Source organism: Oncorhynchus masou, chromosome 33 (genome assembly GCF_036934945.1).
Source record: "Oncorhynchus masou masou isolate Uvic2021 chromosome 33, UVic_Omas_1.1, whole genome shotgun sequence".
NCBI classification, from domain to species: Eukaryota; Metazoa; Chordata; class Actinopteri; order Salmoniformes; family Salmonidae; genus Oncorhynchus; species Oncorhynchus masou.
In genome coordinates this window covers 36651283-36665257 of record NC_088244.1, presented here as the reverse complement: position 1 = coordinate 36665257, position 13975 = coordinate 36651283, and the positions used below count along the sequence as shown (strand labels likewise).

The 13975-nt window shown below is 41.0% G+C and overlaps 1 protein-coding gene across 1 annotated transcript; it reads left to right on the top strand.

Annotated features, from left to right (window-relative positions):
- Positions 1–715: 715 nt before the first annotated feature.
- Positions 716–12171, top strand: LOC135528431 (natural resistance-associated macrophage protein 2-like). Its single transcript, XM_064957509.1, has 15 exons — positions 716–892; positions 1395–1478; positions 3199–3344; positions 3574–3696; positions 4311–4430; positions 4630–4736; positions 4830–4968; positions 5161–5316; positions 5553–5711; positions 5848–5934; positions 6896–7015; positions 7311–7460; positions 9170–9243; positions 9379–9532; positions 10258–12171. The coding sequence occupies exons 1-15, from the start codon at positions 847–849 to the stop codon at positions 10363–10365; spliced, it is 1773 nt and encodes a 590-aa protein (XP_064813581.1). The 5' UTR covers positions 716–846; the 3' UTR covers positions 10366–12171.
- The last annotated feature ends 1804 nt before the right edge of the window (positions 12172–13975 follow it).

Sequence of the window (13975 nt, the reverse complement as noted above, 5' to 3'; positions counted from 1 at the left end):
TGAAGTTCTTGATGATCCGATGAATGGTTGATTTAGGTGCAAACTTACTGGCAGCAATATCCTTGCCTGTGAAGCCCTTTTTGTACAAAGCAATGACCTGTGTTAACAAGAGAATCACTGACATGATGTCAACTGGTGCTTTTGTGGCAGGGCTGAAATGCAGTGGAAATGTTTTTTGGGGATTCAGTTAATTTGCATGGCAAAGAGGGACTTTGCAATTAATTGCAATTCAGCTGATCACTCTTCATAACATTCAGGAGTATATGCAAATTGCCATCATACAAACTGAGGCAGCGGACTTTGTGAAAATTAATATTTGTGTCATTCTCAAAACTTTTGGCCATGACTGTACCAATTGGATACCACGAAATTGGGGAGAAAAGGGGCTTAAAAATGTATATATATATAAATAAAATAAAATGTATATTATAAAATAAAATAAAATGGTTATTGTGTTCCTACCGAGCTCTTAGCACTTGTCGTGAACACTCCATGGGAGAACCTCAATTGCATACTCTTTGGGTCCTCTCGCCTCGTTCTCAAAACCCATTGGAGGAGAAGGTTTGAGAACTAGGCGAGAAGAGAGAGAGGACGCGAGGAGAATGCCATTGAGATCCTTCCCATTTCGTTCCTCCGAGGTAGATAAGTTGTTCCCTCCGATCACTCCGGGTCCGACATGATATGAACGCAGCATCAACTGCACACAAAGTAGGCTATTCCAAAACAGGAAGTCATATTATTTACCTGAATACCTGACTGCACCTGCATGCTCATACCAATGTCGTCCACGAAGACCTATTAATTAATGGACAGGTAGCCTACCTTTTGACTTTGAAGAAGACAAGGATGAAGCGATTCAGTTCATCAAAATTTGTATCTTTTCTGACGACAGGTAAGGTGACAGTAGAGCTGAAATATCTCAGCGCTAGGGGGAAGAAATAAATTAATTCAGCTGCGAGGGTGACATGTGTCAGACCTTAGCGGCACTATTTGATATGTTACACAGATGGACTTTAAAAAAATATGTGAAGCGTACTGTACAGAAAATGTGTTTTTATGGTTATGTTCAATGCATGCTTCTTTTGCTCTTTCCTTTATTCAGTGCATAAAGTATAAAAACATATTTCCATTGTTATCATCATTTTATGAATTGTTGATCAAGTAAAAAAAAGTTTATAGTTTTTATTTGACTCAGTCAGTCCAATTGTTTTGTGGGTGGCATTTTTCAGCTAAACCCTGTAATTTACAGTAGGCCTATGTGGGAAGTCCCAGTTCTCTTTGCATGGGTTGGATTAGTTTTGTGTACATTAGGCTAGTATACTTTTTGTGAAAATGGTTTGCCTACCACACCATAATCTACCCTAAATGATAACTCTGTGTGTTACTGTTTTCAGACAGAACCCCCCATCCGGAGAACATCCACGTCTCCTCACTACCTCCCAGTGTTCCTACAGACCAGGAGCCAGCGCATGGAGAAGGTAAGGCAGCCATAGAATTCAAACAGTATAAAGTGTATTCTATGGTAGGAGCAGCAGAGAAGAAACCACTTAATTTCTGTGACATTGACTTGTTGTGTCAATGGCAGTCCATTTGAAGTCAGGTTGCACAGAGGTTGGTTTGTCATGCACACACATACCTGAAACCAAACTGTGTAAGTAGGCTACATGTTACAGAAATTAAACTTGCTTTGCTTGCTTACAGTCTGGTTTTTGATAGATACAGTACCAGTCAAAAGTTTGGACACACCTACTCATTCAAGGGTTTTTACTTTATTTTAACTATTTTCTACATTGTAGAATAATAGTGAAGACATCGAAACTATGAAATAACACATGGAATATGACCAAGTCCATATTATGGCAAGAACAGCTAAAATAAGCAAAGAGAAATGACAGTCCATCATTACTTTAAGACATGAAGGTCTGTACAATTTCAAGAACTTTGAACGTTTCTTCAAGTGCAGTTGCAAAAACCATCAAGCGCTATGATGAAACTGGCTCTCATGAGGACCACCACAGGAAATGAAGACCCAGAGTTACCTCTGCTGCAGAGAGTAAGTTCATTAGAGTTAATTGCACCTCATATTGCAGCACAAATAAATGCTTCACAGCGTTCAAGTAACAGACACATGAGTCAGGCCTTCATGGTCGAATTGCTGCAAAGAGACCACTACTAAAGGACACCAATAAGAAGAGACTTGCTTGGGCCAAGAAGGAGGAGGTGTGGGGTGCTTTGCTGGTGACAATGTCTGTGATTTATTTTGAATTCAAGGCACACTTGACCAGTATGGCTACCACAGCATTCTGCAGCGATACGCATTCCATCTGGTTTGCACTTAGTGGGACTACCATTTGTTTTTCAACAGGACAATGACTCAAAACATACCTCCAGGCTGTGTAAGGGCTATTTGACCAAGGAGAGTGTGGAGTGCTGCATCAGATGACCTGGCCTCCATAGTCACCCAACCTCAACATAATTGAGATGGTTTGGGATAAGTTTGACCGCGGAGTGAAAGAAAAGCAACCAACAAGTGCTCAGCATATGTGGGAACTCCTTCAGGACTGTTTGGAAAAGCATTTCTCATGATGCTGGTTGAGAGTATGCCAAGAGTGTACAAAGCTGTCATCAAGGCAAAGGGTGGCTACTTTTGAAGAATCTAAAATATATTTTGGTTGGTTTTAACACTTTTTTTTTTTTGGTTACTACATGATTCCATATGTGTTATTTCATAGTTTTGATGTCTTCACTCTTATTCTACAATGTAAAAAATAAAGAAAAACCCATGAATGAGTAGGTGTTCTAACCTTTGACTGGTACTGTATATCACACAGCAAGCAAACGTTTGAGTTGTGTCCTTTGGACTGCCACTGAAACAGCCAGTCAAAGTTGAGTGTTGTTATAAAAGTACTTTCTTGCTGCTGGCTCAAATCTATATGACTGGATTATATTTATTGCAATCAGCATTGTTGGATTTCAGCCATGATACAGTTTTACTATAGGCACCACTGAGTTCATACTTGCCTGCTCAGCTGTACTGACAGGAAGGAACCAAATGTAATACTTCCTTGATGACATTACTGCGCTGTAAAAGTTGCAGTTGTAAAAGAAAATTGTGCACGTTCTGTGACCTGATGTAATCGCCTGAACTGGTTTGACTGAGTTGTTCAGCTATGTTAATGAGTGTGTCTCTTATTTCAGGAGACATGGCACAGGGGAAAGCAGTTGAGACCACACAGACACAGCGAGGAGCCCCCTCTGTCTTTCCAGAGGGCCAGAATGGGGGAACTGATGTATCTAGTACCTATTTTCACCATAAGGTCCCCATTCCAGATGATGACAGTCAGGTATGAGAGAGAAAGGTCTTAGACTGCCTCTCTTAGAATCCCAATCATATTATGATTTGCTGGTCTGTTCAAAGTGAATAGACTTGGCTTACTTGATTTTGATGTATTACTTTTAGCTCATAGTGGAGCAAAGGGCCTCAAAAGTGCATCAGAATATATACTTTACATTTTGAAAATGTTGTTTTGGAGCAATAAATGTTTAAACCCTTATTCCTCCCTCCTGGTTTAGATGTGGTTCAGTTTCCGTAAGCTATGGGCCTTCACAGGACCTGGGTTCCTGATGAGCATCGCCTACCTAGACCCAGGAAATATAGAGTCAGACCTGCAGTCAGGTGCTAAAGCAGGATTCAAGGTACATGAAGGTTCAATGTTCCATTCAAACCCAAAAGGCTAGTTTCCCAGACCAGATTAAGCATTATTCCTGGACTAAAAAGCAAGCTCAATGGATAATCTCTCTTCCAAAAGTGCAATTTACACTAGGCAAATTTAAATTAATTTAATAAAGCCTTTATTTTATTTAACCTTTTATTTAACTAGGCAAGTCAGTTAAGAACAAATTCTTATTTATAATGACGGCCTACCAAAAGGCCTACTGCAGGGACGGGGGCCTGGGATAAAAAAACAAACAATATAAATATAGGACAAAACACACATCACAACAAGAGAGACAAAACTACATAAAGAGAGACCTAAGACGACAACATAGCAACACACGACAACACAGAGAGAGAGAGCTAGCACTGGAGTAATTTGTTCACATTTTTGGGGGGGGGGGGGGGTCAAGATTATAGCTGACGTATTTGACTAGCTTTTCTGCATAATTTTTGGACAGAGGAGTAGACTTAATCTGGGTCAGGGAAATCTGCCTTTTTAAAGAACAAATTCGGAAAAATGTTGCGTTATGATTAGAAACGTTTGCGTGTGTATCATAGATGGATGACATCTCTTCTCCTCCAATGTATCCAGCTGTTGTGGGTTCTTCTGGGAGCCACCATCATTGGTTTGCTGTTGCAGAGGCTGGCAGCCAGACTGGGTGTGGTCACTGGGATGCACCTGGCAGAAGTCTGCAACCGCCAGTACCCCACCGTGAGTCTCCATTTTGTCGCTCACACTCTCTGAGAAACCCCACCAACATTGAATGAACTAAATCAAATTCTTCCACAGCCTTTAATACAGTTGCTCATCATAAATTACTTTTTTTTGTACTAGTCTACAACTGTTGCTTTGTATTGGACGTCAAATATTTCAGAATGTTGTTCAATTCATGTATTTCTCTTCTGCCTAGGTGCCACGCATTGTCCTGTGGTTGATGGTGGAGCTGGCCATCATAGGTTCAGACATGCAGGAGGTCATAGGTTGTGCCATTGCATTCAACCTCCTCTCCTCTGGCAGGTAGATGACAGTACTGGACTATAGCCTATTACAGAATAGGGAGTATAGTGATATTGGTTACCCTAAATGATTTGTTACGTCCTGTGTCTACAGGATACCTTTGTGGGGGGGTGTTCTCATCACCATCATTGACACATTTGTGTTCCTCTTCCTGGACAAGTATGGTCTGAGGAAACTTGAGGCCTTTTTTGGGGTCCTTATTACAATCATGGCCATCACCTTTGGATATGAGGTACACAAGGCTTGACTGTCATTTCGATTCTTTTGTGGAGGAATAGGGATTGTGGATGTACCCTGTACATGTACGCTGCCTGCCTTGTAGCAGTGATACCTGTATTCTCTGAGTGGACGAGCATTCTCTCTCTCAGTATGTGATGGTCTAATGTAGATGGTTGTGGTGACCTCTGACCTCTTTTCCTCCCAGTATGTGACTGTGCGTCCGGACCAGGGGGAGCTGCTCAAGGGGATGTTTATGCCGTACTGTGAAGGCTGTGGTCCTGTGCAGCTGGAGCAGGCTGTGGGCATCGTAGGGGCTGTCATAATGCCCCACAACATCTACCTGCACTCTGCCCTCGTCAAGGTAGCCATGGAAGACCACAGTGGGTCTATTTTAGAATCATATTCAATATTTTTCCACTCAATCACTTTTACACTATCACTGTTGTATAGTCTTGCAATGTTTTATTCTGTAATAATGATTTTGTGGAGATATTGACAATCAAGAAACCGTTGTAGTGTGTCTGTTGATGATTGTAGAATGGTAGTGATTGTGGAATTCCTTTCTGTCTATGTGTGATTCTGTTGGACAATGCTCAGTCTCGACAGATTGATCGTTCCAGTAAGAAGGAGCTCAAGGAGGCCAACAAATACTTCTTCATTGAGTCGACCATTGCACTCTTCCTCTCTTTCCTCATCAACGTATTTGTGGTGGCTGTCTTCGCCGAGGCTGTCTATGGACGCACAAACATTGAAGTGGTGTGTATGTAGCTACTCTGTATGGTACTAAGGAACTAATCATTGGATTGTACAATACATGAACAATGAGTTGCTGCTAAGCCACTGTGTTGTTTTTGTCATTCTTAACAACATGTCTTATTGCTCTTCATTTCAGCATGACATCTGTAATGCAACTGGTATTCTTCAACTAGATCTGTTCCCCTTGAACAACGAGACACTGCAGGTGGACATCTACAAAGGCGTAAGGCTGCACTTTCATCCTCAGGCTGAATGCCACCATTTTGTTTTTTTCCCTGTTATTCTAGCTTGGTCCCAGATCTGTTGTGCTGGGTGACAGTATTTGGTAAAACAATTATCATAGGAAATTATACTGAACAAAAATATAAACGCAGCCTGTAAAGTGTTGGTCCTATGTTTTATCAGCTGAAATAAAATATCCTAGAAATGTTCCATATGCACAAAAAGCTTATTTCTCTCACATTTTGCGCACAAATTTGTTTACATCCCTGGTAGTGAGCATTTCTCCTTTGCCAAGATAATCCAGCCACCTGACCGGTGTGGCATATCATGAAACTGATTAAAGAGCATGATCATTACACAGGTGTACCTTGTGCTGGGGACAATAAAAGGCCACTCTAAAATGTGCAGTTTTGTCACACAACACAATGCCACAGATGTATCAAGTTTTGAGGGAGTGTGCAATTGGCATGCTGACCTCAGGAATGTCCAATGTCATTTTAGAGAATTTGGCAGTATGTCCAACCGGTTTCACAACCGCAGACCAAGTGTAACCACGCCAGCCCAGGACCTCCACATCTGGCTTCTTCACCTGCAGAATTGTTTGAGGAGGTGGGGTGCTGCTGAGGAGTATTTATGTCTGTAATAAAGCCATTTTGTCGGGAAAACTCATTCTGATTGGTTAGGCCTGGCTCCCCAGTGGGTGGACCTGACTCCCAAGTGGGTGGGCCTATGCCCAGTCATGTGAAATCCTTATATTAGGGTCTAATAAATGTATTTGAATTGAATGATTTCCTTATATTAACTGTAACTCTGTAAAATGTTTTGAAGTTGTTGCATGTTGTGTTTATATTTTTGTTCAGTATACATAGTCTTTCATTACCATACTCCCAGGTCTTGTTTATGACTCTGCTGGGCTAGGTGTTTTCCTGACACAACACCGAATGTTACCCCTATCATTACAGGGAGTGGTTCTGGGCTGTATTTTTGGCCCTGCAGCACTATATATCTGGGCTGTGGGCATCCTGGCAGCAGGTCAGAGTTCAACCATGACCGGGACCTACTCAGGACAGTTTGTCATGGAGGTGTGTGCAAGAACTCATTCATTCATTCAAGGTCAATTGAATTGAGAGATAAGATCGACTTTGAGTCAACCCCTGGAGAAATTCGATTTTTTAAAAATTTGCTAATTGCTTTAGCTGTCTCTAACTAAAGGACTAAAGGATATCAGTCAGATAGGCCTGTGGTGTGTTTGTGATGGTAAGAAGTTAAAACGACCGTGGCTCAGCTCTGTCATCACAAACACACACCAGACATTATATAAAACCCGACATTATCTCAATGAAAGTCAGAGATCTTGAATCCATTCCGTCCCTACAGGGCTTTTTGAACCTGCGCTGGTCCCGTTTCTCCCGGGTGTTGCTGACCCGCTCCATCGCCATCACGCCCACCCTGCTGGTGGCCATCTTCCAGGACGTCACCCACCTGACGGGCATGAACGACTTCCTGAACGTGCTGCAGAGCATGCAGGTTATTTATTTGTTTCACCTTTTTTTAACCGAGTGATTCAGGTCAGACGGCAGTGCATGCAAATCCGCTAACCTTAACCCTAGTTTAATGTCCACATCCCGGTTCAACCCTAACACACAACCCTAACCATAACCCTAACCCTAGTTTAATGTCCACATCCCGGTTCAACCCTAACACACAACCCTAACCATAACCCTAACCCTAGTTTAATGTCCACATCCCGGTTCAACCCTAACACACAACCCTAACCTTAACCCTAGTTTAATGTCCACATCCCGGTTCAACCCTAACACACAACCCTAACCTTAACCCTAGTTTAATGTCCACATCCCGGTTCAACCCTAACACACAACCCTAACCATAACCCTAACCCTAGTTTAATGTCCACATCCCGGTTCAACCCTAACACACAACCCTAACCATAACCCTAACCCTAGTTTAATGTCCACATCCCGGTTCAACCCTAACACACAACCCTAACCATAACCCTAACCCTAGTTTAATGTCCACATCCCGGTTCAACCCTAACACACAACCCTAACCATAACCCTAACCCTAGTTTAATGTCCACATCCCGGTTCAACCCTAACACACAACCCTAACCTAACCTAACCCTAGTTTAATGTCCACATCCCGGTTCAACCCTAACACACAACCCTAACCATAACCCTAACCCTAGTTTAATGTCCACATCCCGGTTCAACCCTAACACACAACCCTAACCATAACCCTAACCCTAGTTTAATGTCCACATCCCGGTTCAACCCTAACACACAACCCTAACCATAACCCTAACCCTAGTTTAATGTCCACATCCCGGTTCAACCCTAACACACAACCCTAACCATAACCCTAGTTTAATGTCCACATCCCGGTTCAACCCTAACACACAACCCTAACCCTAACCCTAGTTTAATGTCCACATCCCGGTTCAACCCTAACACACAACCCTAACCTTAACCCTAGTTTAATGTCCACATCCCGGTTCAACCCTAACACACAACCCTAACCTTAACCCTAGTTTAATGTCCACATCCCGGTTCAACCCTAACACACAACCCTAACCATAACCCTAACCCTAGTTTAATGTCCACATCCCGGTTCAACCCTAACACACAACCCTAACCCTAACCCTAGTTTAATGTCCACATCCCGGTTCAACCCTAACACACAACCCTAACCATAACCCTAACCCTAGTTTAATGTCCACATCCCGGTTCAACCCTAACACACAACCCTAACCTTAACCCTAGTTTAATGTCCACATCCCGGTTCAACCCTAACACACAACCCTAACCATAACCCTAACCCTAGTTTAATGTCCACATCCCGGTTCAACCCTAACACACAACCCTAACCATAACCCTAACCCTAGCTTCATATTGACATCCCGGTTCAACCCTAACACACAACGCTAACCATAACCCTAACCCTAGCTTCACATTGACATCCCGGTTCAACCCTAAACCTATCTTCAACCACAACCCGAGCTTCAAGTCCACATCCTGGTTCAACCGTAAACCTAGCCTCAACCACAATCCTAACCCTAAATCTAATCCTAACTTCATGTCCACACCCCAGGTTGACCCTAACCCCAACCCCAGGCATTTCAACAGAGTAGTTGGCTGATAGTTGAAACATCTATTGGGGATTGTCAACTTCAAGTGGGACCCCTTCTCATGGCTGCTTTCTTTCTCTCCCACTCACAGCTGCCGTTTGCTTTGATTCCCATCCTCACTTTCACCAGTTTATCCTCCCTCATGAGTGAATTTGCCAATGGATTGTAAGTATACCACAATTAGAGTGAAAACTATAACATTTGAGCTGCATTACATGTTACGTAATATACAATAATATGAGAAGATTACAAGTTTTTTTTAATGCAACTGACTTCTGTTACTATCCATTCTCCTTTCAGATTTTGGAAGATTGGTGGAGGAGTTGTGATCTTGTTGGTGTGTTGTATCAACATGTACTTTGTAGTCATCTATGTGACCTCTCTGAACAGTGTGTGGCTGTACGTGTTGGCTGCTTTTCTCTGCATAGCATATTTGGGATTTGTGGGTTACCTGGTAAGTATTTTTTTACATTTTAAATAAATGCTGTTTTCTTTATTTAGCTTTTTGTGTGGTCATGTTTCCATGTCTTTGCGAAGCATACCAAACCAAAAGTGTTTTTTAGAGGACCACTTTAATCTTCAACCACTGAGTCAGTTATTAAAGGTCCAATGCAGCTGTTTTTATCTCAACTTCAAATCATTTCTGGGTGCCAAGTAAGTACCTTACCGTGATTGTTTTCAATTAAAATTGTCAAAACTAAGCAAAAATAGCTTCTCAGCAGAGAGCAATTTCTTGAGCAAGAATTTTGCCATGACTGTCTGGGAGTGGTCTGAGTGGGGAGGGGGAAATGCAAAACTAGCTGTTATTGGGAGAGAGGTTTGGATTCCTTTCTTATTGGTCTATTAACTATTTACCGCCTCGTGAGGTCACCAGGCAGGCCAAAACTCCATCCAACTACAACAGGCTGAAATTTCAGGCATTCTTTTCATACAGCTCTTACACTTAAAGGGAAGTATCATCATTTTCACAGTATTATTCCAACCTCATAGTGTGAAAATATACATCAAACATAGGCAAATCACTTTTTTTGACTCCACTGGGCCTTTAAACTTTTAACAAACTTTGTGTGAGGACAGTTGTATGTGTAGGAATGCGGTCCTGGCAGTAGAATGATTATACGTTGTACTGGTTCTCTCACACCACTCTCCCCATCTCTCTCTCTTCCTCTCTCCCTCTAGACGTGGTTATGTCTGATAGCACTGGGTGTGTCCTGGCTGGATGTCACCTGCAGGGTCAGGGAAGACACCACGGTTCTGATAGAGCAGCAGCCAGAGTTTGACTCCTGAGCATGGTTCCTTCCTGAATGTGTGTTTGTGTGTGAGGCTATGGGTGGAGCCTTGGGATATTTGAAGGTGCTACTGTACAGATTGTAAGATTTGTTTTGAAATGACTAATGTTCTGTGATGATATTTGCCTTTATGACAATTGTTATTTAAGGAATATGCATGAATTAAATAACATTTATTATGGTACATTTCATTATTTCACTTTTGTATGTATTGAATTTTAAGATAATTGCCATATTAATGATCATACTAGGACTTTGATTTGTGAGGAATTTAGAAAAGGATTGTGAAATGGTACACTGTAAATGTCTATCTATTTACTCTCAATTAATTACACCCTGAAATTGTTAAAAAACGCAAATAAATTGCTCCCATTTTTTTATGTTGTGGTCAATGAGATCTACCATGGAAAAAATGGTTTCATAATGTATGTGTCTAGCATTCCTCAACTCCGCCACAGGGAGACACTGTGGATTCAAACTGAGGGTAATGTTTGAAAAGTACCAGTACTGTAGTCTACAACAACAAACATGGAATGCCATGAACGTTAACATATTGTGAAAATGTATCACCATAGTGTTTTTATCTGTAGGTCCACCATGATGATTTTATTTAACCTCATGTCTTCTTTATTGCTTCCATATGCAATTGCTACCCTTCTGTATGCATCAAGTTCCCATTCACAGCTAATGTTGTTGATTTTTGGAATTCTTATGCTGGTATGAACAATTGTGTCATTACATTTCCTGTAGCAATCACTGGTATAAAAGTTAAGTATATTCCAGACTGGAAGGTCTGTGACCTTTTTTAAGAAAGAAGGCCAGAGCAGACAGACAGGTTTTCTTGGCATTGTGGCGGCGGGAACTTTTTCCTGTCATGGCGCCAGCAGCCTTCTGTAAGGAGGGAGAGTCTTCCCACCTCCCCTCTGTGTTTTTGTTTTTCTCAATGAGCCGATCTCTCCCTGTGTAGGGCTCTCTCACAGCCTGTCCAGCAGGCCCCTTTCCTGGAAATATAGCCCAGCAGAGGCCACTAAGGGGCAGAGGAGGGAGGCCAGGGCGGCTTCTTCCAGGAAATCACATGATCCTGGACCTAAAGTCCCAGTCCTACATAAAACCTAAGAAGTGACCAATCCCCATGGTATCATGATGCTATTGACAATGTTGCACAGTTCTGTAAGTAAGTATTGAGGCACACATGGGACATGTATGGTATATTTCCTGAGTGATTGGAGATATGTAATATGGTTAATTGCAGTTTTGTAGGAATAGAAACTACAACATCTACAGTGTTTTATTTTACTTTTATTCTGAACAATGTATTCTCATATCAATATTGTTATCTAATTAATTTTTTTAAACAATTTATTAAGATGAAGTTCGATGGTGAATAGATAATTATCTGCAAATTTGTGTTGTTTTGTACAAAGATTGATGTTTGATGTCATGTGAAACAGGTGAAGGATGGACCGGTAGAAGCTATATTTGCACCAGGATGCTTTAACCCTGTCCTCTGCAGTTGACTAAGATTGGAACAAAATTAAAAATTTGAAAATTACTCTGTAATTTATTAAGTCTAATTAAACATTTTAAAACACTTTGCTTGAAACGTATTTATATTTATAACATAATTATAGCAAACAATTTTCCTCAATTATCGTTCAATGATTATTCTGAAAAATCTTTGCTGTAATGAACCATCATGTAGGCTGTGTGTACATTAGTTGCAGTGCAATTGCAACACCATCATTTAATTTGTAATCTACTTCATTTGAGTTAATACTACTAATAAAAACTTTACATAATTTAAGGCAATGTTGCAGGATGATTTATGACCCATTCCTTAATCCTACATTTCTGTTCTTTTGCTTTTTGTTTGTGAATTTTAGTTTTTTGTTGTGCACTTGTGTGCCACTTTGAAAGTCAGAATCAACACAGGGCCTCAGCACCAGCTGCCCAACTCCTCTCTCTTTCTCTGTCTTTATATTTCTCTCTTTCTCAGTCTCTCTCTCTCTTTCTCTCCTCTCTCTTTCTCTGTCTTTATATTTCTCTCTTTCTCAGTCCCTCTCTCTCGCTCTCTCTCTTGCTCTCTCTCTCGTCTCTTTCCTTCCCATCTCGCTCTCGCTGTCTGTATGTCTCTCTTAGCTTGGAGGAATCCAAAGACAACATGACCAGGAGTTTGAAAGTTTCATTCGTGTAATCGGGTATCCAGTTCAACTTCGAACCTCATGACATTTTCCAGGTCATCCAGTTCATGCAAATGTTACATTAATTCACATTGCATCTGTGTTGCTGTCTAAAAACAGTCAACGCAGGAATGTAAACAGCTGTGCCATTCTTGTTCACGACTTGGACTTGGTTATGTGGTTCGGGTTCTGTTCCCGGATTCACGATTCTGGCAGTAGAGCCACAGATTTTTTATTTCTCTGCTTTAGTGTTGTTTCTTTATGACTAACCTGACTAGCATATTTTGTCTTTTGCTTCCTGTCCTCACTTTTGCCTCCTTAGCTCAGTGCTCCTGTTAGGACACACAGGTTTGCTTCCAAAACATTCCACAACCACAAGAGATGCAGAATTCCCTGATTTATTTCCCTCTGTGTGCATGTCCATAAACATTTCATCTGGGGAGATCTTCTTTCCATTCATTCACAGGCACAGCATACACCTACCTCACATCCCATAGAGACATTCACAGCTCAATGCACACAGCACTGCACTAAAGGAGAGTGTTCTGAAATTCACTCACTGGTGCTGTTGAAGATGTTATTGTATAGTATATGGCCATTATTAGATGCTTTCATCCAAAGCAGTCATAGTCATCCATGCATATATTTTACGTGTGGGTGGTCCTGGGAATCAAACCCAAATTCTGGTGTTGCAAGCGCCATACTCTACCAGCTGATCTACAGAGGACCACATTGAGCTACAACACACACCGGTGGATGCTCAGCATCTCATAGCTGTCAAAAGCTATTAAAAATGCATCAAGAAATACATTCATTCATCAATTTCAGTGGGTTGTGTAGTGCTGGTGTAATGTATTTTTTTTTGTCAACAATCAAAAATAGAAACAACAGTGAAACTCATGAAGTATGTGATGCACTGCAATTCACAATTTAAAAAATGCTTGGCTACCTCTTCAATGATCTGCATATTAGGAAGTGTTGTCAGGTTGTAGTGCTGGCAAATTACAACAAATCAACAAAACAGATTATCATAGTTATGATGCACATAAATATATTTAGCAAAAAAAGGAAACAATCATATACTGTGCATAAACTTGAATGATTCTTATGACCAGTTAGAAGTCATGTTTTTTTCTTTGTCATTACTGCAATTACTGAAGTACTGTGTATTTCAATGAATTAAAGATTGATAATATCAATGACAATATCAAATAAAACTATTTGATTATTATTGTTGTTATTATTCATGTTATAATTACATGTTGATATTTTTTGCCTAATTGAATAATGCAATTGATTTCAATCATATTATATCGACTTGTGACAAAACCAGCGCTGGAATGTTTTTGGTGTGGAGCGTGCAGAATAGCAAAGAATGCCTTTGCAACTCCCATTTTTCAAAGATCCAATCCGAAGCTAGCAACGGTT